At 46.1% G+C, this 27225-nt stretch overlaps 3 protein-coding genes across 8 annotated transcripts; 2 read left to right on the forward strand and 1 right to left on the reverse strand.

The window, feature by feature from the left end:
* The first annotated feature begins 561 nt into the window (after positions 1–561).
* LOC108035167 (dual specificity protein phosphatase CDC14AB) lies at positions 562–10703 on the forward strand. Of its 4 annotated transcripts, XM_017110629.3 has the most exons (7): positions 562–1033; positions 6382–6467; positions 7186–7302; positions 7358–7808; positions 8543–9058; positions 9125–9320; positions 9384–10703. In XM_017110629.3, the coding sequence occupies exons 2-7, from the start codon at positions 6447–6449 to the stop codon at positions 9412–9414; spliced, it is 1332 nt and encodes a 443-aa protein (XP_016966118.2). In that variant the 5' UTR covers positions 562–1033; positions 6382–6446; the 3' UTR covers positions 9415–10703. The 4 variants fall into 4 exon arrangements, with proteins under 4 accessions (XP_016966118.2, XP_043950739.1, XP_016966119.2 ...); XM_044094804.2 differs by lacking the exon at positions 6382–6467; XM_017110630.3 differs by lacking the exons at positions 562–1033; positions 6382–6467 and adding an exon at positions 6914–7126.
* LOC108035168 (speract receptor) lies at positions 10488–27179 on the reverse strand. 3 transcript variants are annotated; one of them, XM_044094803.2, is made up of 15 exons: positions 26426–27179; positions 15822–16480; positions 15453–15762; positions 15145–15395; positions 14938–15009; positions 14717–14862; positions 14484–14649; positions 14201–14291; positions 13953–14140; positions 13364–13543; positions 13199–13303; positions 13073–13144; positions 12828–13002; positions 11243–12563; positions 10488–11181 (listed from the first exon to the last, which is right to left on the reverse strand). In XM_044094803.2, the coding sequence occupies exons 2-15, from the start codon at positions 16236–16238 to the stop codon at positions 10971–10973; spliced, it is 3705 nt and encodes a 1234-aa protein (XP_043950738.1). In that variant the 5' UTR covers positions 16239–16480; positions 26426–27179; the 3' UTR covers positions 10488–10970. The 3 variants fall into 3 exon arrangements, with proteins under 3 accessions (XP_043950738.1, XP_043950735.1, XP_043950734.1); XM_044094800.2 differs by having other exon boundaries at positions 14938–15395; positions 15822–16475; XM_044094799.2 differs by having other exon boundaries at positions 14938–15395.
* LOC108034393 (lipase member H-A) lies at positions 19680–20714 on the forward strand. The gene is made up of 3 exons (XM_017109275.2): positions 19680–19728; positions 19788–19905; positions 19967–20714. The coding sequence occupies exons 1-3, from the start codon at positions 19680–19682 to the stop codon at positions 20661–20663; spliced, it is 864 nt and encodes a 287-aa protein (XP_016964764.1). The 3' UTR covers positions 20664–20714.
* Positions 27180–27225: the final 46 nt, after the last annotated feature.

Consider the following 27225-nt stretch of genomic DNA (forward strand, 5'->3'; position numbering starts at 1 on the left):
ATGTTCTTTGAATTCAAGACCTAAATTTACCTGTTTTCCTATTCCACTTGGGTAGTACTAAAATATTTGGGATACTAATGGCTTTTCTTGCCATGGTACCTACGGCTACTACCATATAGTACTCCATTACCGTCAATATCGAACATGGGCTCAATCAACCGCTTCGAGGGAGGCGACAAATGGTGGTTATGGATTCGCGGGTAGTTTGGTGATTATTGCTTCGCCGTTAATTGCCCACGGACAGGTGAGGGGCCCAAAAAGATACAGCACCCCAAAAGAACTAAGGAAGGCGCCCCCTCAATTATATAACTGAATCAAAGGTTTTTACTACGCACTCGGCGGGCAGAAAGAGCCTTCACTCTCTCGTGTCGGGCAACCAGCGAAAATTGAGTGAGTTTTTATTTTGGCGCGCTGCTGGAGTGCGCACACTCGCCCTGTTCCCATTCATGCCCGCGGGTATCGCTGCCCAAGCTGGAGCCACCGCCACTCAAAGGCGGGTTTGAGCCAGGTCCGAGGGCCCGTTGTGCTCAGCTGCTCCGCTGCTCAGTCTGTGAACAGCGCTCGAGCCGACTCGTTTGGCGCAATCCTCGTCCTGCAAAGCGCAACTCACGCGGCGGCTGCAGCTCGTTTTTTCCCTCAGTTTCCTTCACTATCCACACGTTTCACGGCTCTGACTTCATTGTTTCTCGGTTCTCAAACGCTTTTCACGTTCACCTTTACGTCTGCGATATCTAGCAAACGCAAAATGCCGCAAAACGACGCGGAAAAGTGGTCGGAACCCAGTTAACTTGGCCTTAACTGTCGCACAGTTTAGTTTTGTGTGTTCACACTGAGAGAAAAGCGGCCAAAGGTATTGGAGGAGGCGAATCAAAATTGCGTGCATTTGCGGCCGCCGCTGCTGGCACCGTGATATAACAGGAGTTTGCCGCTCGCCTTTCTCCACTTTCTCTCACTCTCTCTCGCGCTCGAGTCGAAGTAGAAGTCAAGGTATCCATGTGGCGGCTCCATTGACCAGAAGGCGGGCGAAGCTAACGTAAGTCCTGCGATTCCCTTAGTGGCCTCTTTTACCACATTCCACTGGGTGACTGACCCGCCATCCGATTCCGCTTAAACGCAAATGTCCCGAAAATTATTTTCTCCTCCGCCAAGCGTATGGAGTAATTATTTTTATTTGGTTTTTCGGGCACGCAACTGGGGAATTAACGGACAGTCGTCCACCTTTCGCCCTCCCGTGTCAGGAGCGCATAAGTGTTTTCCATGTAAATCCTGCCCCACGGGTCGTATGGGTAATATGTGTGGCCTGGCTGGGTCGTGGACTGTCAGCCGGTCGTCAGAGGCGAATTGGTGTGAAAATGCCCCGAAACGTGACTGTGGAAAGCCCTGTCAGCCAGCACTTGCGAATGGGTTTTCTCCAAAAGTCCATGCTTAATTCGTGACCAAAGATGTTTGATTCCTATAAGAATCTGTACAGAGATTTTAGACTCTTCAAAAATGAAAAAACATATTCCGATCGGTTAAAACTATATTTAAATATTTAAGTTATATATTTACTTATATGGCCTCTTTAGAATGGCATATTATATTCCAACTATAGTAAATAATATATATATGATAAGAGACATATAATGTCCGTTTAAGGAATATAAATCTTCGGAGCTTTGAGTTTTGAAGGTTACATATTTATTGTGCAACTCAGTTAATGTTTTTAGGTACACTTTTTATTTATTTATTTTTAAAATACATGATTAGAACAGGAATCAAAGTTACTAAAACATTCGTTAAAGTCCTAGGGGTCAGATATATATAAAAATAAATCAAGCATACGCCTGGTTGGTACTTTAAATATATTATTCTAGGGCTGGTAATCATATAATCACCAGAACAGAAGGTTAGGGATTCTTTAAAAAAATGTTTTAAGTATTGAAAAATCCTTTTATAAATTATGCTTTTGCCTGTTTGTTATATTTTTTCTTTTAAGTCATTTATCCAAATCATATATCATAAATGTGTGTTTTATGAAATACTTTTCCAAACTCCTTCCACCGACAACCCCCAATTTGAATGCCTCATTTCGCTTAATTTCCCTTGTTGCCCACTAAAAACATGGCCAAACTTTTTACGTCACACTCATTGCATATGTAAAACGAAATTAATATTTTGAGTCATGCAATTCGACCGCTCCGCCCGCCCACCTGTCTAATTATTTATTTAAATTGCGTTCCGTCGGCAGCGCAAAACTTTGCGAGTCGTGTACATGGTTCATTAAGTCCGGATTGTCACAGTTTGGAGGGTTTCGTTTTGCAGGACTCGCTACCGAATGCAGTTAATTAGCTGTGACCTGGAGGGCAAAGCGGAAATGTATCTGCAGGATGGAGTGGCGAGAGCAAGTACTGCCAGGGGAAACGGATGCATTCCGAAATCAAGGTTGATGTCCCCAGATTGGCTGAGATTATGTGTGCCATCATGGGGTAGGTGATGCCAGGCGATCACATTTCACTTTTATTGCCTTGGCGATGGCAACACTTTGTCTCTGTCATGGCCGGGGGTCCACCGAGAAGGGGTCCCCAAAAAGGGGGTTTTTTGGGTGCCAAATAGCCGCTGGCCAGGGAATATAGTTTCTGCTGGTACTAGCATTCGCCTTTCGTTTGCTTAGGAGCCGGTACACTGTTTGCTCGGAGCAATGAAATGCTCGAAGCTCATGAAATCAACAATCCCTGTATTTACCCATCTTGGCCTGAACTCGTGTATGTTAATAAAGCATTTTATGGCAGCACGTGCCATCCGAAGGCAAAGTTTCGCTTAGTCGGCTCCCCAGATTGGACCCTACTCCTCCAAGCTGGCTGTCGGTCCATTGACATATCCGCAGACAAGGCGGCGCTACTTGGCTGCCGGCTCGACGGCCCCTATCCTGCAAAATGAGGGCCCCTACTATCCACCCTTTTCGAGTCCTTCTCCCCTGGGTGTGGGACGGGGTGTAGGCCTTCGAATTTATTTAAAACTGCCTGCCTGGCAGCAAAAGAAGCAAAACATAATCGCTATTTTGATATATTTATCGTACAGTAGCTGTTGGTTTAGGAAAACTTTTGAAGGAAAGATGGAAAGAAATACTTTTGATATCAGATTTTTCTACTTATACTATTGCTTTCCGGGAACTTTCCATATTGTCTATCTTTTTATGCCTATTTTATAAGAACATTGTTTTTATCTGGTTTTTGGAACTCTTAAAAATACTATTTTTGTATAGCACAACTCACAAATTGGCTTACATTTTTATATAGCTATTTTCTTTTATATCAAGCAAAGGAAAGAAGAGTTCACATAATAATTTATGACTATGTGTGGTTAATAGTCTTTTACAATGTTTATAGCTACTGATGGATAGTGGATTATTCTCATTACTATATTTGAATGCTAATCTATATGTTCACAACGACCAAGAAATTTAAAATCAATACTTTTTCTTAACATTTAAGAAGACTCATAAGTAAAATATATTGAAAAGGGAAATATAAATTTTAAATAACTCGGAAGTTGTTAGTTCAATTTAGAGAGGTTCCACTGTTTGTTTATAGGCCTCGTGCTTGTCCCTTTCATGCCTGAAACATTTATGGCAAACAAAGCTCGGCGGCAAAAAAACTCGCATTTTTCACAGTCAGTGAGCAATTGGGACCCTTGGTGTTCCCGCCACTGGGGTCCTCCACCGCCATATCGCTCCGCCATTGACTCACCAAGCCCAGCAATGGAGTCATAAAGCGTCACCCGATCCCAGTCCCAGTCCCCGTCCCAATCCCATTCCATCCCGTCCTGGTAGGTGCGGCTTCTGGTGCCGCTGTGGCATGTATTTTATTGCTCATGTTGAATGTCTAAACGATATAATTGACTGCCAGCCGTAGGGGGCGGCGCACGAGACGGGCGATGGGACAAGGCCGACTCCGGCTAATTTATATGCATATAATATTTAGTATACATATACCTGCTGCTAAATGACATTGGGTAGAACAAAAAGCCCGAATTATAAGCCGATTCAGGGGAAGCGATAATGGAAGAACACATTCGTGGAAAAACTCGCGCCATTACGGGGAAAACCCAAAGTGAAAAACTTGGCAGCGAGTTGCAAGTTCTGGTGAGGAAGAGCAGTTGAATCGGCGACCGATTTAATTTGATTAAAGCTCTCCATAAATTTCAACTCGCTTAGTGTCTGCGCCTCGGGGCAGGCAACACTTTTTTTCATCCATTTTCCGAGCTGAGAAAAAATCCCCTTGGCAAACAGCCCGGAAATGCATGGCCGTAAAACGGGCCGGGCGACGTCCACCACAATGCGATTTCATTAGAAGTTCGTCGATGAATTCAATGCAAAACTGTTTTTCAATCATGGCCCTAAATATATTTGGCCACCGGCTAAACCAACACACTTTCATCGGCACAAGGACGCAAGGACATTCCGGGCGCACAAGCGAGGCGGTTCCGGATTGCAGTTTCCCAAAAGATACATACAAAGATTCTTATACTTGATTAAAGTCAATTTTTTAAAATTCGTGCCCCTGAAATATATGTCGGTCACCTACCATTTTGTGGATAAAAGACTGTTTATTCATCAATTTAAACCTGTCCATCACAAAAAATTGGCAGTTGCCAAAAATAATGCTATATGAATAACGTCCTGACAAAATATAATAAAAGAGAAGCCACTCTTACTTCTCCTTCTACAACACCCAGTATTACAGAGCTAAGAATCTGTTTGCCACTTTAATTTCTTTCCATTTTGTCATTAATTATGCTCCAATCGATCATAATTTCAAATTCATATTTTTAAGTGCAGCCAAGTCTTTTAATGCCAATCCCCCAACTACGTTGGCCACGCTGAGCTCCATCCGTATCCGTGCGGAATCGCTGGGCGGAACACGGAGGCCGAGACGAGCGAAGTGTCACATCAATTGAATTGAATTGCGGCTCTGGGCCTCCCTGACCTCCACCCCTTCTTACCATTTCGTCCTCCGAAGAGCAGTGGGCGCAGACTATTTATAGGCACTGTGATGCTGATTGGATGCACTTGAAGTCCATGTCGCCGCTGTCCGAATCCTGCTAAGCAGCAATTTTGGCTGATCAATTGCCTCCGATACCTTCTGGGTCTTTGAGGTGGCTGAAGAGGCTAGATTGACTGCTCTAATTTCGTAATTTCCCCGGCTCGGAAGTGGGTGGATGTGTGGGGCCAGGTCGGGCTGACTGGTAAATGACAGGCACACACGTGCCTTATCTTCTCCAGCTCCTGCTAGTGCTCCTCCTGCTGCTCCTGCTCCTCCTCCTCCTCCTCCTCTCGAGTGAATCAGTCAATTTAATGCCCGTGGCTGCGACGACAACGTGCCGGGAATGAAATTACAACAAAGCGACACTTTGCCCATCGCCTCAACGCGAGACAACTTATGCAAATGTGTCGGATTCCGAGTGCACCCAAAGGATGGGTGGAACTACACAGGGAGAAATACTAATAAGATAAGATGATTATAGAATCAGTATCAGAATATATTCGCCACCTGTTGTTTTCATTTTTTTTCTCATTAGGAGAGTTTCGATTATTGCTGTGTCATTTTTAGCCCGATCTCACTTTTTTCTATCTTTTTGTATTGGAGAATTTCAAGAATTATCAGAGAATTTTAAGAAATGTATCTTCTCAATATCTAGTTAACATAATTCCATTGTAAAAAAATTTTAAAGGGTTTAAAAAATACTGAATACTTTAACTATCGGAATATCATTTGAATCCTCAGTAGATTTTCTCGCTGTGCAGGTTCCGTTCTTGGTGTTTAGATTCGAGTGTGTTACACAATGCCAGGTGGGCTGCCCACGTCTTGACTTTGTGATGAGGCCTTTGCCATTGTGCTGGTAGAAAAATATAGGAAGGAAAGCAGGCAGGACAGGCCCAACCAACTGTTGCCCGGACCCGGCTCCTAACCTTGCCCACTTTTGGGGGCCAAACAGGTAGCGCCAGTTGTGGGCGCCTTAGCCTATGGCCTTTCGTACCAATCCGATTCCAAGTCCCTGCCCCCAATACCAGGACACGACCGTTTGTCTGTCTGCCCGTCCATCCGCACCACTAATGAGATGCAGTCGAGCCAGCGCCAAGGCCTGTTTACTTCCGCGACGAAGGCGGCGACAAAGACATCCATTATGTCTCGGCCATGGCAGTGGCAACAGCTTGCAACACTCGCCACTTGCACTTTCATCAGAGCCCAGAACCCCATCCACCATCCGCCATCCGCCACGGCCCCCAACAATAGCATTTGGCTGCCCCAATCCCACATTCACTTGTCCTTCGCCGGCGAATTTGCGCCCTGAACTTGTCAAATAAAGGATTCTCTTCCTCTGCCTTTCTTATCCTTTCAGCACTGCTTTCGGGCCAATTCGTTTGACAATTGAGGAAGTGAGCCGCAACTTTTAAATGAAGAAACATGGGGAATGGCATGAACAAGGTAAGAACGAGGCCAAGATTTATGGCTGGCTAAAGGCAAACGGAAGCCGATGACAACAGCTCTCAAGGTCTGCACACAGCTTAGGCCCCATAATTGCAGTGTTCTCAGAACTAAAATGAATAGCACATAAGTAACTACAAATTCGCATACTCAAGTAGGTATTAGGTATTCAGACTACACTTAGATTAGATTAAACACTAAACAAATTAATGGATTTGCTCTCCGATCTTGTATAGGTCATTACCAAGTTTATAAATTCCCCCAAATTATTGCACATAATTAGTTTATTATCTGCAGTGGAAAAGGTAATAAACATTAGTATTTAATATGATTTTTTAAATATAGTTTAGCTTGAAAATGCTGACTGCACTGACAGCCAATGTAGCTTTATAGATCGGTACTTGAAGTATCGATAAACAAACCTGTTCCGCACTAGGGTGGCATTGGTACTGTGGTACCAACTTTTAAGCCAGGATCTGCGATTGTTGTCACGGCAACCTGTCAAAGGGGACAGAAACTAAACAACACGCAAGGGTAGCCAATAAAATAGGCTTACACTTTTCCGTCTCCATGAACAGCACCAAAAACCGTAGGCACACGAGCACCTAATCATATATTGGCAATCTGATCACGCCACCATGAACTGGCACATGAGGAAGGTAAACTTGGAGGAGGCAGAGCCTAGTCGATAATCCCCATTTCCCCACGATGTTTTCAGGTCTTGCCGGGACTTTATGTGGGCAACTACCGCGACTCCAAGGATCATGCCCAGCTGGAGAGGTTCAAGATCTCGCACATCATCGCCATACATGACAGTCCGCGGCGTCTACTGCCCGTAAGTTAACCATTCTCCATCCTATGACGATAACTAATGTACCATTGGATCCCAGGACAAGCACTACCTGTGCGTGATGGCCTCGGATACGCCGGACCAGAATCTCTCGCAGTACTTCTCCGTCTGCAACGACTTCATCCACGCCGCCCGCCTGCGCGAGGGCAACGTGCTCATCCACTGCCTGGCGGGCATGTCGCGCTCGGTGACCGTGGCCGTGGCCTACATCATGACGGCCACCCACCTGAACTGGAAGGAGGCACTGAAGGTGGTCCGCGCCGGCCGCGCCGTGGCCAATCCCAATACCGGTTTCCAGAACCAGCTGCAGGAGTTTGAGCAGTTCAAGCTGACCGAGGAACGTCGCCGGCTGCGGGAACGCTTCCCATCCTCGGCTCTGGAGCAACTCGATCGCACCAAGGTGGTCACCGCGCTAGATAACTACCAGGAGCTGCTCCAGAACCGGGACATATGCGAGGGCAACTGCTCCCGCGGCGAAAAGTGTCCCACAGGTGCGAGTCAGGATGGTCAGGTTGAGGCGGAAGACGAGTGTGAGGTTGAGGGTTTGGGCAAGGTCAGGAAAAACCTGGCTTATACTCTAAGCTTTGCGGTGGACAAATGGAAGAGCAATACCTTTGATCAGCCAGGAAAGAAACTACCTGAAGATCCCTTGCCGGAGCCCAGCCTGGGACAGAACCTTATGACACTTCCAGAAATGGATCTGCACGATGATCCGATGGAATTCAGCTTGGGAGAGTATCTTATGCCCAATGTTCGTTACTACAATGCGGATAGCGACAGGGGACGGTTTGTTAAGAATCTGGATTCAGACAATGATGATGGTCAGTATGGTGGATGCCAGACCATATATGAAGAGCCAGCCAAGCCCAAAACGAAGCTTCAAAGGCGTCGTCGTCCAAAAACCGCCTCGAGAACCGAAACCAACCTTAAGAAAACTTAGTTACCAACAATAAACGATTATTTCGCTGCAAATTTTGTATTATATCTTGTGATTTTAGTGTGTATAATGCAGAATTACACAAGATACTTCTTCAAATTATGAGGATCCAGTAGAGAGTACCTAGATAGTTACAAACGATGGAGATGGTCCTTCAGATGATGCCGAAGCTAACTTACAAAAGCTAATTAAAACAAGTTTATATCTTCAGATACCATTTTAATTTTAATCTTCATTCCCAGTTAGCATCAAAAGAGGATTAACATAATCTACTTCCTTCCCCCACAGGCGTCTGCAACATGGACCCCACGAAGGGCTTGTTCCGCCGTCGTCCCTCCAATGCCTCCACCCATTCGCGCCTGCGTGCCCAGTCCTCCAATGCCAACGCCTCGTCCAGTTCGCTCAGCGTGAGCAGTGCCGCCGCCCAGTCCTGCCCCACATCACCCAAGAACTCACCGCTGCCCCTGGCCCGCCGATCGGTGGGCAACGAGCGCATCCCCGAGGACGAGATCGTCCTGGAGCAGCCACCGACCACGTCCCGCGAGGCGGCCGAGTATGCTGCCGCCTTCGAGGATGCCCGCCGCGAGCAGGAGCAGCGCCAGCAGCAGCTGGGCCGGAGTCAGCGCTCTCCCCGACCGGGCAATTCCTCGCGAGAAACGCCCAGGGTCAGCAGCGCCGGCAGTCGGCGGGAGTCCGCCGCCAGGGAGGGAAATGGCTCCGCCCAGCTGCAGCGGAGTGCCAGCACGGTCAGTGGCTTTGGAGTGCGTCCGCGGAGCAGTCCGGCTGGCCTGCATGCCTACACGGGTGAGTGGGAGTTGAAACCGAAAAAACTCGGATAAAATTTATAATCCATGATAATTATATTCACAGGCTCTGTTCCCTCCTCCGTCCACGGTTCTCGAGTGGATCTGCGGGAAGTCGACAAGGGATCGGCCATCTATCTGGGCTGCTCGGCGCCCAGGGCCTCCACACTGTCTATATCCTCGTCGAGGGGCTCTTCGGGCGGCTCGGCTCCTCCCTCGCCCTGCCACACTCCCCCCGCCAGTCCACGTCATGGCGTGAGAAGGTCAGTCCCTGAGTTCGCCCCCAAACTATAACCTATTACAACCCATAATCCCATCCATTGCAGATCCACTAGCATGGTGAAGAAGCCGAGATGAAGTTCCAAGTCCTTGGCCGCCACAAGGCGGGGAGGTTTTTTTTGATGCCAGATGCATGGGCATCTGGGCATCATGCATCTGATCTAATCCGTAATCCCTAGGCAACTTGGCACCTTCTTTGGCGAAACGCGCGCGTTACCTGCAGACTTGTTTTGGGAGGGAAGACTACGGATCCCGTAGTGCCCTCGAGTAGCTTACTCTTGTTAGACGCGGAGGCATCCTTCGTTCTCGGCTTTGGCTACACTACAAAAAGTTGTTGATCAATTTTTAATAACGCATCCGGGGCACTCGCCTTCGAGTGCAGCCTGAATCAAAGAAAATCAAATGTTGAGAGATTATTTTTCAGAGACGCATTTAAGAAAGTACCGACATATACATATATTTACTGTACATTATATAGCGTATTTATTTATACGAGCAGATTTGTTGTCGGTCCCCCTTGGAAGGACTGATCCCCCGGCCGCCCCGTAGAAAGTTGGCCATTTGTTAGTTTTGTACGGAGCTAGAGTGCTGGAGGGCGAGCGATTGTGCAGACAGTCGAACAATAATTGAGAATTGTACAATTGCGTATTTTTGATTATATCCATTGTTGTTGCAAATATTTTGATAGCGGAAAAAAAGCGAAAACTAAAAAATGGGCTCGACCCCAGCGAAGCGTTATATACATTCATACCTAGTTGATATAGTATTGACATATGAGATTTGAGATTGTTATTTAGAATTGTTGCATTGTGTAGCATTGAATTATAAACAAAGTTTATTAGCTCACCGCCCCACCCTCTTTCTTCCACACACAAAACACAAAAAGAAAACCCTTACGAGACAAGAAGCAATACATTAGATCACAAACAAAATTTAATCTAAACCAATGAAATCGCATTAAAGTGTGCTTTAAAGCTTGTGGCTTATCATAAAGAAACCAAAAAACCAAGAAAACACAATTAAAATTATAATCGAATAAGAGTGTAAAATTATTTACAACCTTTCCTAGAATATCGAAAACAATCTAATGGACATTTGAGATGTTTTTGCAAGCTGGCTTTGACAAAATAAAAACAAAACGGCAATGGACGGCGAATCAAATACTGTATTTATAATGCCTAGAGAAATGCACAAATCGGTTTTAAACTAAAGTTATATAACGAAATCGTTAAGTTTGTCAAATGAATACAATTATTATACAATAACGAACAAGCAAACTGTCTCCAAGACACGACAATTAAAATGAAATCAAATTGCAAACACAGTACATAATAAAAGTGTCCCTGGATCATCCCAGGCAATACCAAGCGATAAGCGTTTCATTTCGCTACTTCATTTATTCATATCATTTAGTTAAGGTTATTGACTATTTTAGTTGGATTTAGTTTAGCGCATGAATGTGTTTAAACAACGACTAGATTTATAATCACTCTCACAATATGCTGATGCTACGATTACCACAATTACATTACAGACACTAAAAGCGATGCCAAACACTTGGCTAAACACACTGAACACAAAAATTCCACTAAGATCCCTGTAAATGGGTTGGGTAAGTACTAGGTGGTTCCGCTCTAGACCTCCACATGGTTCATGAGCAGCGGTGTATTGGCAGTGGGATATGAGGAGGGTCGTCTTTTGCTGTGCTGTTGACCACCCACGATCTCGATGCTTTGGCAGGAGAGGGTCAGCGAGAGGGTGGTCTCCTCGTATCTGGATTGGGTGGATCCCCCTGAAGATCTTCGCAAGCCCGTGTAGGAGTCCACTTCCAGCAAAGCTTCGTCACTGAAAAAAGGATTGATTTAACTCAATTGATCTTTACTTAAAAATGAACCCCATATCAAACCTATGATAGCGATGATGCTCGAGGAGACTGCCTGCCGCAAATCTTAGCTTCTTGGGCGACTCCAGACTAGAGGAGCGGGTCAGGGAGTTTCGGGGTAGAGTCTTTTGCTTGAGTGAGGAGCGTATGCCATACTCATTGGCCTGCTCCTGGGCCTGCTTGATGGTGCCCTGGATGAACTTGTTGAGCGCCCGGGAACCCCTCCTCTGGGATCGCTCGTAGGTGCGTCGAGTGCGTGCCTCCTCATCCTCACCGAGCAACCAGTAGGTCCGCTGGTCACCCTTGCCCTTCATGGCGATGACTCCGCGCTCCTGGAAGTGATAGCCACCCAGGCGCTCCAGCAGCTGCCGGCACTGCCAGCTGCAGTGGATCTTGAGCGGGACACCACTGGACTCCATCCGGGAAGCCGTGTTCACCGTATCCCCGAAGAGGCAGTAGCGTGGCATCTTTAGACCCACCACTCCGGCACAAACGGGTCCCGAGTGGATGCCAATCCGCAGGAGCAATCGGTTGGTGGGTCGATGGCGGATCTTAAACTCGGCCACGGCACTGAGCAAGTGCAACGACATGGTGGCTATCTCCGCTGCGTGCAGGTCACCATTGCGTAAGGGGAGTCCAGAGACCACCATATACGCATCGCCTATAGTCTCAACCTTGTAAACATCGTAGTGACCGATGATGGAGTCGAAGCAGGTGTACAGATCGTTGAGGAAATCCACCACCTGCAATGGTGTGCACTCGGCGGACATGGCTGTGAAGCCCACGATGTCGCTGAAGTAGATGCTGACCTGTTCGTAGTGCTCCGGGTCCACCTTGTGACCCTTCTTTAACTGATCGGCCACACAGCGGGGGAGCATCTCGTGCAGCAGGGCATCCGTCTTCTTTTTCTCCTCCTGCAACTGATCCGTTCGATCATCGACCAGGGCCTCCAGATTATTGGCGTACTTCTCCATCATGGCCATCATGTTGTCGAAGATGTTGGGCCTCATTCCCTTGCGCAGAGGTCTCAGTTTCGTCCGGATGGTTTTGAAGTCCGGGCGATCCTCTGGCCTCTCTGCCCAGCACTCCCTCAGGCACTCGCTGACGCAGTCGAAGGCGGTTTCTAGAGGTTGCAGTGAGGGTCTGTATGGGTGCAATTGATCCTGGGGCTGGAGGACCTTCTGCAGGCATTGCATAGGCGTTAGTCCCGTCTCCCCAAAGGGTCCCCTTCGCACATGCATCTCGTAGAGCAGGATGCCAAAGGAGTAGGCATCTCCGCGCTGGGTGCCCATCACCAGGGAGGATGGACCCTGTCTCAGCAGCTCCGGAGCTCGATAAAGAAGCTCTGAAATGGAAGTAGAAATGATAAGGAAAAATTGATTCAATTTAAAAAAAATTTAATTTTTAGAAAAATAGTTCTTAATTTCAAGCATAAAGTTCTCGGTTCTGAGATGAAATCGTGCTTGATTTTCATAAAATATATCTCGCATTCCAAGACGATACTCTTCTTGTTTTTAAGAGCGAATTATGCTTGATTTCAGAATAGGAGCATTCTAGAATTTAAGAATACTTCCTTCTTAATCCCAACCGTAACGCAAAAATCACTCACTCAGACACTTGGCCGACATGTGCTGCATATCCGTGGTGCTGTCCTCGATGCCCTGTTTGAAGGCAAAGAGGCCAAAGTCCGTGAGCTTGACCACCCATCGGGAGTCCACCAGGCAGTTGGAAGTGCACAGGGCGCCGTGGAATCGAATGGGCGAGTCGTGCAAATAGATGACGCCCTGCAAAAAGGGTAGGAAACGAGTGGGTCAGTGGGTGGGCCGCCCATTAGTATAATGTTACAGCACTCACGCGTATAATGTCCGCCACCATGGAGGCAATGAACATGTTGTCCAGCTTGACGTCCTCGTTCTCCAGAATGTCCTGCAATGGGAGGGAGTTGGAAAGGGGTGGCTCTGGCTCTCTTAGTTAACTGACCTTAAGGCTGCCCCGGGTGCAGTACTCGCTGATGATGCAGATATTCGGAGGATCCGTGCAGGCGCCTATGAAGGCGCATATGTTATCGTGCCGGGCATCTCGTAGCTGGAAGAGATTTCGAAATATTAGAATGTTTAGAGATTACCATATGTTAGCTACCCCTACCAGCTTGAGCTCCTTCTTCATCTCCCTCGTGATATCGACACTCTTCTTGCGCACCTTCTTGATGGCATACAACTGACCCTTGTACAGTCCAATGGGCGTGAAGATGGTCGTGTAGCGGAAGTCGGCGTCCGGATTGGAACTCAGGCTCACCTGGCTGGTGCGGATCAGCGGATGGGTGGACTGCGGAGGAAGACGACGCGGCAAGTGATTTAGCAAGTGCTGTTGTCAGACATGCAATGACGGGAGAAGAGTCTTTAACAAGGGCAATGTGAGAGCTTTTGCCTGCACTCCTGACAGGTTCTCACATAATAAACGTGGACTCCATTCCCCAGCATACACCGAGAGAAACCCATTAGGAAAATTAATTTCTAACCGAAATCTTTCCTAAACAATTTGTTTTAAATATTTTGCGCTGTCTTAAAGTCTTTATGATCAAAGTTAAAGCCAATTTTTAAAGGTACAAATATTATGTTGATACGCCTCAACTCATCCCATCTTTTCAGCATCAGACCAATATTTTTCCTAGTGTACTGCCCATTAGGCTAGATATCCCTGCCATAGCAGTAAGACGACAGGCACCGGGACTTACGCGCGTCTGCTTCTGACTCTGCTGCTCCCTCTCGTTCTCGTGGATCTGCACCTCGCGGAAGTCTATTTTCCAGAGCAGACTGTCCAGTTCCTGCTCGTAGCGCCAGTTGCGGTAGAGGACCAGCGACACCAGGCTGAGCAGCAGGAGAGCACCTCCCGCAATGGCCGCCGAAATTTCGCCAGTGTAATCTGTGATTTAGGAGCACCTAGGTTAACCCATGGAATTGTCCACCAAAAACCCATACTCACTGACGCACTTCTCGCCACCGAAGCCGCAGCGCGGAGCAGCTGCTGGCCGCGAGCCACCCACCCAGTCGATGGGGCTGAACAGCTTGAGATCCTGTGGGAAAGAGTGGGAATACAGAGCTGGATTAGGTGAAAATACCAGGTGAAAATGTGGGAATGCTGTGCGATTATTTGGACCGGGGCAAAAGCGCTTACCTGGTGCTGAATGGGCCAAGCGATTTTAATGGGATTGGCAGAGAGCGAGTTACAAGAGGTGTGTGTGTGTGGCAAACAGGGATTTACTTACGGGCAAGGCCTTGCTGACGCTGCTGAAGCTGCTGTTCCGGTGGATGAAGGTGCCCACGGGTCGCAGGCCCAGAACCGTCTGATTCCGACCATTGCGGCCCGTGCCCCTGGCTAATACTGTATAATTTCCAGCCGCATCGCCATTCTCATCGATATAAACATGATAGCTGCAAGATAAAAAGCAGTATGAGCCCCGGATTAGCTGCCAAATGGAATAGTACGAGTAGTACCCACCCCATGGCGCTGCGATATCGCGAGCCCTTGATGGCCGCCACAATGGCGCTGCCATTCCTCGGCCTTCCGCCCGAGTCCAGGACTTCCATCACCGCCTTGGCATACAAATGCACGGCATCGTAGAGATAGGCAGCCTCGGCGCTTATCTGTGGGCAAAAGGATTGAGGTTGGAGGTCACTAAATGGTTTGGGTTTCGGTTTTCGGTTTCATGGGGTCCCAACCTGCTTTACACCACCGAAGGGACCCAGCGGATTGGGGAAATTGAATGGCGGTCGCTCCATATATTTGTTGACCTGAAAAACCGAACCGAAATGAGGGTCAGAATGTGTGGTCAATGTGCCGGCCAGACCATGACAATTATGAGATGGGCCGATGGCCGGATGCAGCGCATCAATCACATCACTGTCAGGACCTGTCATCGGACAAACCTCGTTGGCAAAAGTGGCAAAGGAGACGGAGGCAGTGGGCACAATGGCCAGATAGGACTGAAAGGCCCGCACGGCCAGGGGCTCCACATCCTCCAGCAGGAGTCCTCGCAGATACTTTTCGGGCTTGGCGGGATCGTACTGCTCGATGTCTATGCCAATGACGAAATAATCGCCTCGAGACAAAAGACCCCTCTTCTGGAGGCTCATCATCAGGCCAACGTGCTCGTAGTAGTGGCCCAGAATGAGGTAGACTATGGGGAGAATATAAAATGTAATAAGTATATTTGGTATTCTACTTCACCACTCACTCCTCGTGTTGGCAAAGGTCTGTTCCACCAGCGCCTCGAAAGGATTGTCCATAAATCCATGGTGGTAGATGGTGTTCCAGGTGCGAATATCCCGTATACTAACGCCGGCTTCACCCAGCGTGCTCAGGATGGTCTCCGCCACGGGTTGATATTGACCACTGGCATCGTCCAAGTACAGAAAGCTCACTTGTGTCCAATTGAAGGCCAGGAGTAGGGCCACCACGGACTTGGAGATCTGGGTATCCGGCGGTCGTGTCCTGGCAAAGGTGGGGAAATCAGCCTTGTTCGAGGGATCCCGATGGGTGCAGTACTAAAGGGGATTTGTTACGGATAAGAGCATGTTAAATGCAGAGGGTTACGTATCCTTACATAAGATATCATGGGCAGATTAAAAGCGGCCGCCATGCGTCCCTCGTGGACGCACGTTTCCTGGGGGCCGATGTAGGCGGCCACCTGCTGAGTCCACAGGGCCGCCGTTTGCCGGATGCTGACCACCTCCTCGCCGTAAGTCTCCGCCACCACAAACTGTAGGGAGTGACCCCGCTCCCGCAGGCGTCCGGCATTCACCTCCTCCACCGCCAGCGAGATGGCGCCGGAGATGGTGAGACCGGGTCGATTGTAGTCCAGGTTTCCCGGCCGCCGTTGCGAGGCCGTGAGGTAGCCCAGCGTGAAGACCTCTCCATAAGTGGGCCGGAAATGGCCGAGGACGAGGAGAAGGAGGAGCAGTGGATGCAGCAGTTCTGATTGGTAGTTTCCAGCTGGCGCAGGACAGGGGTGTGCGAACATAACGCGGGGACGGGAATAGGGCAAAGATCCTGCTCCTTTAATTTAAAAGGAATTGGGTTCCCCTTCGGGTGACTGTGTCCTTGGCAGCAGATGTTGATCCTTCGAGGAGATGCAACATTTTTGCCGAGTTTGCATGGCCACCTCCTCCACCGTGTCCCCTCCTCAGACTTGTATTGTGTTCTAGTTAATTACGTTCTCGTCTTGGCCAGCTCCCCGTTCCAGAGTTCCGTCCCCTTGCTGTTCTGCAAGTAAGAGAGGACTTTAATCAACACGTCGTTTTACTGGAAACTTGTAACAACGCTGGGATAAGAGACCCGGTCATGCAGGACTGCCTCTGATTTATGCGGGGGCACACACATATGTGTGTACTTTGAGCACATCCTGCCACCCCGAAAGCCAACACCCACCCATATTTGGGGGCAAATAACACATAAACTAATGCTGGATACTTTGGCAGGGGCTTCATAAAAGATGGCTGCCGTAATGACGCAAAAGATTTAATTTACGTACACTTCCGCACATCTTATTATGCGACTTACTTATAGCATCTTACACAATACACGTGCTTTAATCTCGTCCAGGAATAGATTTCCCTAATATTTATTGAGTCATCTACTTTAAATTCAAAGAATAACTTAAAGCAAACTTTTATTTAATACTCAAAGATAAATTAAAATTTTATATTAATCGATATCCCTAAGAGCAAGCACACTCTTCTTGCGATTTCCAGACATTTTAGCCGTTTTTATTTGAAATTACTCTCATTTTTATGCAAAGTACAACAAGTACATTTGGCCTATAATACAAAAAAGATGTGAAAACTTTAAGTATTTTTGCCATAACAAGTATTAAAAAAGTTTATCTTGTCTAGGTTAAATTAAATGGTTTTTCTAATAAAAAGTTAAATGTGGAAGAAGATATTACAGAATTTCGGACACTTTATGGTTATTTTTATATTTTGTTTTAAAATGTTGAGCTGACATAGAGAGCCCTTTCCATAGATTTCAGACAATTTTGGTGATAACAAGGATCTTAAAATGATTATCTTGTCGGGATAAAATGAAGCCCTAATAAAAAGGTATAAAGTGAAATTGCCCTGTCGAAGTGGTCTACAATTTTCCCTTTGTAAAGAAATGTTTGGTAATAAAGAAGTTAAGCCCGCTTAAGTCGCAACTCGTTCATCACAGTTCTAATTGTTTTCGGGGCGTGCCAAGGGCTGATAGACCAAGTTAAGCTATTTGGTAGGGTCCTTTCTTTATGTGGGCAACCTTAACAATGTGTTGAAACACACCGATATTAAACTTGCCACACATTCGGGCCAATGTAATGAAATTTTTATGAGAAATGGCGACGCATCATGTGTGATTTTCGCTCGGATGCTGCATGGGAAGTTGCTGATAGACCCGCCACCGGAATACCCAGTCCGCCGTTCCCACGCTCCCTAGTTGCCCCAGTGGAATGTCTTTGTTTGCCTTTGTCTGGCACATCTTTCATTGGGGGCCAGGAAAACCCACTCCCTCCACGCCTGATTGCTTCTTTCGCACGCCCCTTGGATTCGGGATTCCGGCTTCTGGAGGGGTATTGAATATTGGCAGAACCTTTGCTACTTCTTGAAGCTATCAAAGTAATTTATTATATTGACTCGGGCAGCAGCAGCAGCCGCCACCCTCGGTTTTTTCCCTGGCTGCACTTCCGAAACCACTTGAAAGTTAGCCTGGCATATTGACTTTCCCTTTTGACCCCAAAGCTGGAAGTTCCCCCCCCCCCCCCTGGATTTCTGGATGAGATGCGCTCCATTATTGGGTTCGTAGAGCGTTGCGTGCCGCATGGCGTTCTATTTATGCTAATAAAAAGTGGCTGTAAGCCCAGTTACCAACCCAACTGCCCCCCGTTCCCAACCCAAAACACTGCCAGCGATGTAACAACAATGTTATAAATGGCTTTGCATCGTTTAATAACGCTTCTTTGGCCGTACATCTAGCCAAAGCCCGTGACGTGCCCATTGAGCCGGCAAAAGAGGAGAGTTCCCGGTTCCCGGTTAATTGTTGTGCCCCCCTCAGCATCCAAGGAGATGAATTGGAGCAGCTTGGAGGTTGGGCAGGACACACCGCCTGCACTTGACACAACAATTTCGCAAGCGATTTATCCGCTAAACCGTCGGCTGGCACCCCAAACCGTAGCCATCCGTGGCATCCCACAAAAGTACGCAAAGTTCTTGTTTCCGCTCCAGTTCGTCCGAATACCTAAGCTGCCCAAGGATACTGTTTCGGATTGCCGTGCATGCGAGGTCACCAACTGCCCCTGCATCCATCAGATTACGGCTTACTTGCCTTACAGAAGCCTAATCCAAAGGAGTCAGGTATATCTGCCACACTGTGGGAAAATAACTACTTTAAGGAAACTCTTCAAGGGTGTGCTATAGAGACTCTCTTAACTTTGAATGGAAAAGGGCAAACAATCAATATACTGCCAAACGCAATAAAAACTTATTTAAGTCCCATAGATACCCACGAAAATTGCTCTTAAACTTTGCAAAAAAGTTTAACGACCAAGAGAGCTCTCAAAATTATTAATAATTTCTACAAAACGAGTCAAAACTTTAGAGAAAAATGATAAACTACCAAAACTGCACACATTTTATATTTATTGTAATAAAAAAGAAATAATACTATATTCTTATATGATATCATCACGTTAGACTATTTGGCTTATTTGGAGTGACAGTATATTGAAATGTTATGGAAATCAACTCTTAGGTTCGCTCTGGAATCTTGAATGTCTTTCATTATTATTTATTTAAAAGTTATAAAAATATTTTAAAAAATGTTATCAATAACTCTATAATTTTCCTCCCAGTGAAGCTGTAACATTGCACTTCCAGTTTAATTTGCCAATTTCATTGTTTTGCCTTCTGACATTGAGGGGGGTGGCACGTCTATTCCGGGAGTGGCGGAGGAGGCAGTCGGTTTGGGGATTGGCGTGAAGTTGCCACACATTTTCTGAGCTGCAGCCCACTCGAAAAGCCCGGGGCACTCGACTCTTGAGGCTGTCGGGCAATTAAATGCAATTTGTCTGCCATGCAAATGCAGCTGCAATCGAAACGGATGAAGTGGAGGGCAGGGGAGTGGCTTGCCGGCACTTGCTATGCAGCTCCACTGCCGCTGATTAATTTGACAATCTACAAGAGCCATAAACAACGATATTCCAGCGTGAGAGAAATACGAACGAAGCCCGAGGAACGTGTGAAAATCAGTGGCCAAGTGGCTTTGGTTCTTGGCGGCTAAGAGGGCGTACAATCCATCAACGATGGATTGATCGATGACCAACGATAGGGGATCGCTTATCAAAGGCAATGCCACTAATCGCAATCTTATCGAGCTTTTCAAGAATGCCTCGACCGAAGGCTTCCCAATTTGATACCTCACTTTAGTTACATTAAGAATGCAGACGACGACACTTCTAGCTTGGGTTTTGACCCTCACAGCGGCGGGTGAGTAATTCCGGTTAAGAATAATATCAATCCCCAAGTAAAACTATATATTATTTCAGTCCATGGGGATACGGGATTCCTCCTGAACACACGTCGCGATCAGGAGAATCCCCAGCCAATTGAGGCGGATGTGGAGTTTCTAGTGAAGAGTTCTTTTTACGCCGCCAATCCCATAGTGTGAGTCATTATCTTTTATAGAGTGTTCCACCTGCCTTATAAATAACCTTTGATCCCTCAGCTTAAACATTCCCCGCTGGCTGGGGGGCAGTTCCTCGCCAGAAATCTCCGCTGTGGCCTCCGCCCGACTTCAACAGCAGGATAGCAATATAATCAGCGTGGATCTGTCGGAAGCCCAGAATGAAACGGAGATCATCGAAAGCGTTGTCAGCCTAGTAGTCCTCCTGAATAGCAACTTTGATGTCCCACTCGATCGCATCCTAGTTGTGGGTTTCGCTGAGGGTGCCCATTTGGCTGGAGGAGTGGCGGCCAAGGTGCAGCAGGACCTGGGTGACCAGTTGCCTCGCATCACAGCCCTTGATCCCTCACCCGGCCAAGATCTAGAGCACCAGCTATCCCCAACGGATGCCCAGTTCGTTGAGGTTGTGCACACAAATGCCGGGGGAGAGGGCACCTGGGAGCAGTTGGGTCATGTGGATTACTACCCGAACGGTGGCCAGACCCAGCCTGGCTGCTCCTCGAACTCCTGTTCGCATGAGAGATCCCTGGAGCTGCTGGCGGAGATGTGGTCGCCGGAGAATGACTTTGTGAGCGCCCTCTGTGGCTCCGTGGAAACCCTCGGTGCCTCCAACTGCCGCTGGTCCAGCCACAAAATGGGAGAAGATGCGGAGGAGCCGCCCGCCTCAGGCATCTATTTCCTGGAAACCCAACAGTCCTCACCCTTTGCCCGGGGAGCCTACTACATCGCCTTCTTGTGAGGAGCATTTCCAATAAAAAGCCAAAAGAATAAAGGAAACACAGAGGAGCAACTTTGTCATTAGTCATTGCTGGAAATATGGGTGAAATGGGGGCAAGAGCCGATGAGCAAGTGCCAAAATTGATGTGCGTCAGGCGTTGGGCTCATTCATTATTTTAAAATCAATTTAAAGGTCCCCTCCCTCCCAAGCTTTTGACGCACGTCCTCCAGCTGTCAGGAGTGTGGAAGGCCGCCCTTATCTCATTTCCCTCCTACAGATACGAGATACGAGGAGTTCACAAGAAGTTTGCCTCTTTCGTGTACCAGATGTTGTCTGAAGTGACGATCCAGCCGAACGTATGGAAAAGGAAAAGTTTATCGGGAATCGGCTCCTTTGAGTGGGCTCCAAGGATTTGCGTATATTTCTGGATTGAAGCAGATTTATGTAAGGAGCACTCACTGAGGAGTGCGTGAGTCTCGTGATAAGTTCAGAAAAAGTTGATTATGCTGCACATCAGTCAAATTCCTTGTGAATGTGGGTGAAGAGGGTTTTAGAGACACACACAACACACTTCTTAACAAAACATGTATGATAAAAATAAGAATAAATCATTTTTAAGTATTAAAAGTCGAATTGTTTTGGTAATACAAACAGAAGATGCATGCCTTTGTTGATTACTTAGAGTTTTCAATCAATATTGTTAGATAAAAAAAACAAACATGAGCAAATAATTTTCTTTTAAATTTTAAAAAATTTAATTTTAAGGTACTCCTTTAGTTGTAATCAACATTAGTTTATAGAATGTTAAGTTAATACCATTGAAACAAACGGATACTCATAAATATTTTTTTTTGAAATTCAAATTCTTCCACCTTAAATAGTTGCTTTGGCTCTCAGGAACTCCTTTTCCTTGTTCGAAATTCTTCATATAAACCGAAAGTAAATTAAATAAATTCATTTAACTTTTTAAAATATTTAAAACAAATTAAAGGCCACTAGTGCAGAATGTCGTGACCCGAAGCACATCCCCAGTGTTATAGTTGTTGCGCATATTTCCGTGCAATATTATGGGAAAATTCCTTTGTGCCAGGGCATGCTTCAACTTTTTTCCAAACCGGGTGCTTTTCCACTCCACCCAGCGCAACTGCACCCACCACCCACCCAGAAAAATGGCCCCTGCTGTGTGTGCGTGTCACTTGAAAGTCGCGCTAAAGGAAAACTGTCACAAATTGCATTTAAATGCGCTGTACTTCAGTTTATCTTTCGGGGGATGTGTAAACGGGGAATGTCAGAGACTACCCTTCCTGCCTTCCTTGAGCCGGAACCGAAGTTTGCGGCGAAAGCGAAACCAATTTGCAGCGTGCCCAGTGCCAAGCCAATACCAATCCTAATCCTCTCAAGCAGTGCGCTCACGTAGCCGGCGTGCGGATTTCATTTCCCTGAAAGTCCGCAAAGAAAGATCCAACTCGTGGTCACTTCATTACGAAACTCAGGGCCCATTCAACGCTCCCCCCCTTTATGAGCCATCACTCGTGGATATCAGACAATTAGCCAATTACGCTTGATGATGATCAATTGGCTTTGGCGGCTGATAAGGGGCTTAAGTTTGGCGATAGCGAGCGCCTAAAAACAGGCTATGAAGTTGGGTAACTGCAAAAGTTTTCGCGGCGCTAATTTGGGGCTTCATTAGCGACAGATTCTTGGCGGGACAGCTCCTACTCCGTCCAACGCCTCTGACGCATGAGTTATGTGCCAGCGTTTTGAGGAGGAGATTTAAAGTTGCACATTTGTCAGCCGAAGTGGGTTAAGCGGGCATTAAACCCATGGCGTTTCCAGCTCAGTTTCCTCTCCATTTGCCTGCACTTGGCCCGGGCGGCCCGCTTAAATCTCAGCTTCGGTTTCGCATTCGGTGGCTGAGCATTAAATGTCAGGCCATAAAATAGAAGCACCCGCCCCAGCAACCCCAGAACGCCGCAGGATCCAATCTGGAGGTGGGCCGTGCGAATTCGACCAACCTCAGCGCACCGCAAGCCCTGCTAAATGTCCATTGTTTTTCCACTTGCCAGTTGTAGGGAGACGGGGTATATCAAACCCTCCAAATGGAATAAAAAGACCTATTATTTTTCCTATTCCTTATAAAATAATTTTTAGTAAACTTAAATAAAGTAAACTATAACTTTAACTTTTCCTTTAAAATTTTCCTAGGCTGTACTGGGTATGCTATAGTTTACCCCTTTAAATTTTTGTTTTCTAACAGTAGTTTTTAATCAAAATAAAATATTACAATAAAGAATGAAAATTTAAATTTACTTTAGGCATTACTGGGTATCCAATAGTCTACCCCCAACTGTGGCCTTACAATTTCTGTTTTTGTGGTTTTCCTAAAGCTACCCCCTCAGAACATTGCAAGCATAAAATATAGCCATTACAGAATGTGTAGCAGAAATTAAGTCGCAACAATTTCATTTTCATTTCACTTTGTTTCGCTTTGAGCTGCTATGTATTTCCATTTTTCCCTTGTTCACTTTCCTTTCTAATGTTAATGTTAATGTTAATGAGGCCAAGAATGCCTTTGGTTTTTGGGGAAGTTGGATTCGATAGGGAATCTCTCGTCCTCCCCAGCTGCCCTCTTTTTATCAATTAAAGTTCCCTTTTGGGTCCCGGAACACGCGTGTTGTTTAGGTGTTTTTTCTTCCTCTCCCTGGTGAATTTGCCTTTATGGCTATGTTAATTTCTCTACAACGTTTTTATGGGATGCCATTTGAGCGCAAAGCCCCCTTTCCCCAAAAATAAAAACGTTTCCTATAGAGGTACACTAAAAAAAAGTATTCGTCGGGCCGAAGGACTGCAGTAACCAGCGAGTATTTTTTTTCAAATATTTATTTTAGTGTGATATACTATCCTTAATTTGTTAAACTAAACTAAATAAAGGTATTCGCCTTGCATTTTGGAAATTGTTTTGTTTTTGTTTTTATCTTTTTAAAATTATAAAATACCTATTACTAAATAAAAGAAATGTTATATAAAATATTAAAAATATATAGTCTTTGACTCGAAATTTCTAAAATTCAAGGCGCTTACCTTTTTTGAGTGTATGTGGGTCCCAAGCCCCCGAAAAGTGTGCCAACTGTGGGCGAGGCTCTTTGTCGCCAGCTCAACCGGGTGGCCCATTGTTGTTGATAAGCGACAAGCTGAATGTAACATATGTCAACCGCCCGCCCACCTGCTGCCACGCCCCCAGGTGTTTTACATTCGGAGCTGCCTTTTTTTAGTGATAAGCGGGCGTTTGTCCAACATTTCCCCCCCTGGGGGCGGGCAAAGTTGGAGCCACCGATTGAAAAGCCATCTGCATAAAGGTTTAATTAAATTTCCATGACAACGTCAAAGGTGCGAATGACATGCAGGCGCCGAGTGGTGCGGATTGACTCCATTTATATGGGAGGTTTGGAGGGGAAGAGCCATTTTGCGGGTAATTTGCGTTCCGGCGAGGGACATCTTGAGCACCACGCATAATAATAATCTCTTGGCCCCGTTTCGCGGCTAATCAGCGGTATTAGTTTTATATATTGCGGGTACTTAACTATTTAAATTTAAGTGCGTGCGCGCCGGTGACGTGGCTGATAAGAGGGTCCTATGGTGCGGGCCAGAAATTTGCGAGCCCACACCCACCGCAAGCGGGCGCCGCCCAAAGGCCGGGCTAATACCCGGCTAATGCGAATTCTGGCCACGGGCATCAATCATTTATCATTTCGCCTTTGCCGAATGCAATTCCAAAAAGCCACACGCAAAGCACTCAAGCTGCTAGACAGACAGCCAAGCCGTGGAGGGCAAAATAATAGCAGCAGATATATTTACACAGCATATGATATGATTGAGGGCACAGATTTCCAAAATTATATTTTCCAAAAAATTAGAGACCAAAAATGTAGTTACTTTGGGAGGGTATAGGGGTACTTTATGGTATTTAATACTGCTAAATGGAACTCAATTTCACGCAGATTACATATTTAGTTCGATTTGTGAGATACCACTGATATTAAAAATGCTATAGAGCTTACCGTTTGAACCGTTTATTATAATAATCTTCTTATCTTATCTTTTAATAGTAGTGTTTAAAGGTCCATTGAATATTTGTAAACCACATTGAACGATTATAGAAACATATACTTCAAAGTGTTACAGAATTTCGGTTAAGATTTGTATTGACTTACCAAAACAGTCATGTTAAATTTTAAATCGATCGAAAACAATGTAAATTTAGGGGATACGATTTTATGCAAAAATCAACTTTTTTATTAATAGTTAAAGAAATATAACACAAGTTAGCATAATGCCAATTTAATTAGTGGGTCAGTCAGTGAAACCACATCTATAACAACAAGAAAACACATAAATTCCGAAATACTTTAATTAATTAATAATTTATTATAATGATTATCAGTTACCAAATTCATTTGTGCTTTTCGACTGCTACAATGTTTTGGCCTCAGCTGTGCGCCGAGGCGGCTGTCGATTTGGCGTTGAGTGTGGTCAGTGACGGAGTGTGGGGAGGCGAGGGCGGCAAGGTGCAAGAGGAAAGCGCGCCTAGCAGCCGCAGGGGGCCAATGCCGGTCCCCAGCCCCCGCCACCCACTCTTGCCCCTCCAGCCCCCCGCAAGAGTGCTTATGACAGCGCAGCCTCTGTCGCCAAAAAGCGGTACGCGCTGGCATGCAGCGACTGCAAATGCAACTGCAGCGCCTCGCGACTGACTCATTTCGGGGCTTCGCACTGCAACGGCAACAGCAACAGCAACAACTGTGCGAAATTTAAATAAATTGTGGAAAAATTGCTTTGCTCTCCGCGAGCTTTTCATTGTTTGGCACTGGCTTATTGCCTTTCGCTTTGCGGAGTTCGCTGCAGCTGCTCTTAACGCTTTTTTACGACGCTTATCAATTTTGCAGGCCGCATTTATGTAAATCTTGCAGCGTGTGATGGTATTTTAATTGCGTAAGAACTGTCATACGCACTGTTGGCGCTTCTTGATTTGTATACTCTTCGATGGGGTCCTTAAACTTTGATTAGAACTTTGTGAGGGGACACTTCTGACTCCACAAATGATCACCGGAAGTGTCTGATAGACATTCCCTCAGTTTAAAAGCCATCAACGTAAAACATTGTCAATATTTTTTTATAATTTAAGCAGATTAGATTGGAAACCCGTTCTGATATGGGGCTAGGAATGGCCAACATTTGGCTGGGACTTGTTGGGGTATAGCTGTCATAGGAACGAGGGTGACTATTTGTCAAATTTCTGGATTTTTGAAGTTATACATTTTCTATGAATATCTTTTTTATTATTTTTAGAACTCAAACTTATCGGTATAGTTTCATTGGCAATAGAGATTGTAAATGTACGAAAAATGTAATCTATAATGTGAGGTCTTTATAAATCTAATATTTTTGGTGGCAAACCATATGTTTAAAAATTGTATAGTCAGAAAATTACTTTAATTCTTTAGTGTACTTCTCTTCTAAACCCTTCAAGAGCCAAACAAAATGCGTTGTTAACAAATGCAAAGCAAATAAGTATAATAACAAAAGGTCTTATTATGAGTTTGCAAAAATATGGAAAAATAATAATAATTATTATACAAAAATATTTTAAAATATTACAATTCTAATTTTTTTAGTGTTAGAATAAAGAACCCATAGAGCTGGGGACCCCTAGACGTATAGACTATCTTGTAGCGTATCTAAACTTCGACTGCCTAAAGTATCTTTTACTGCAGAAGCGTCGTACTTACTCTTTCACTGGCGCTTCATTGGCGCTCCTCCGCTAATTGGACTGCAATTGGATTTGGTAATTTGGAAGACTGATATTTATAGGCCACGGAGTTGGCGTTCTTTTTGTTTGTGCGCTGCTCCGCGAAGCGTGGCTCCCAGTTTTGTTTGTAGACCCGTAGACTTATGGAGGTATTATATGGGGCTGGGACCGATCCACGCGGCACTTGGCAATTTTCGTCACGTTCCTGGCAAAATTAAACAAACGCAGACGCTGCAAAACTAGATATTCTCCGTCATTTGCGATTTCTGCATTAATGAAGCACTCGCGAGTGCGGCGAGCGAATGTGCGATAATTTATTAGTGCCACATTTGTGACACAGATTTCGATTTCGGATCGGCGGTGGCCAAGTCAATTCAATTTCCTCACGCGCACACAGCCTGACCCCTTTTGGCCGCAAATAATAATGGGCCTATGTCAGTCTATCAGCAGTCTGAATTTCGCCAAAATCCCGCCCATCGACACGATCCATTTGCCCCGCCACCTGTTGCCGAAAGCCCCGCCAGCCTTTTCGCGTCCGTGGGGCATGCAAAAGAGGTGACCCCGATCCTTCGCCTTTCGTACCACTGTCGAAACTTTGTTGCCTTTCAAAAACACACCGTTGGTGTTCGAAAACAAACCGCTTGTGTTATAAACACTCGACACGCGCCGCCTTATTTGCTTTTCAGTTCGCACTCCCAACACGTCGGTCCGCAGCTTCGCGCGCGTCTTGAAACTCCCGCACTCGCATTCACACTCGCGTCGCCCCAACCGTCAACTAGG

This window comes from Drosophila biarmipes, chromosome 3L (assembly GCF_025231255.1).
Source record: "Drosophila biarmipes strain raj3 chromosome 3L, RU_DBia_V1.1, whole genome shotgun sequence".
Classification (NCBI taxonomy): domain Eukaryota; kingdom Metazoa; phylum Arthropoda; class Insecta; order Diptera; family Drosophilidae; genus Drosophila; species Drosophila biarmipes.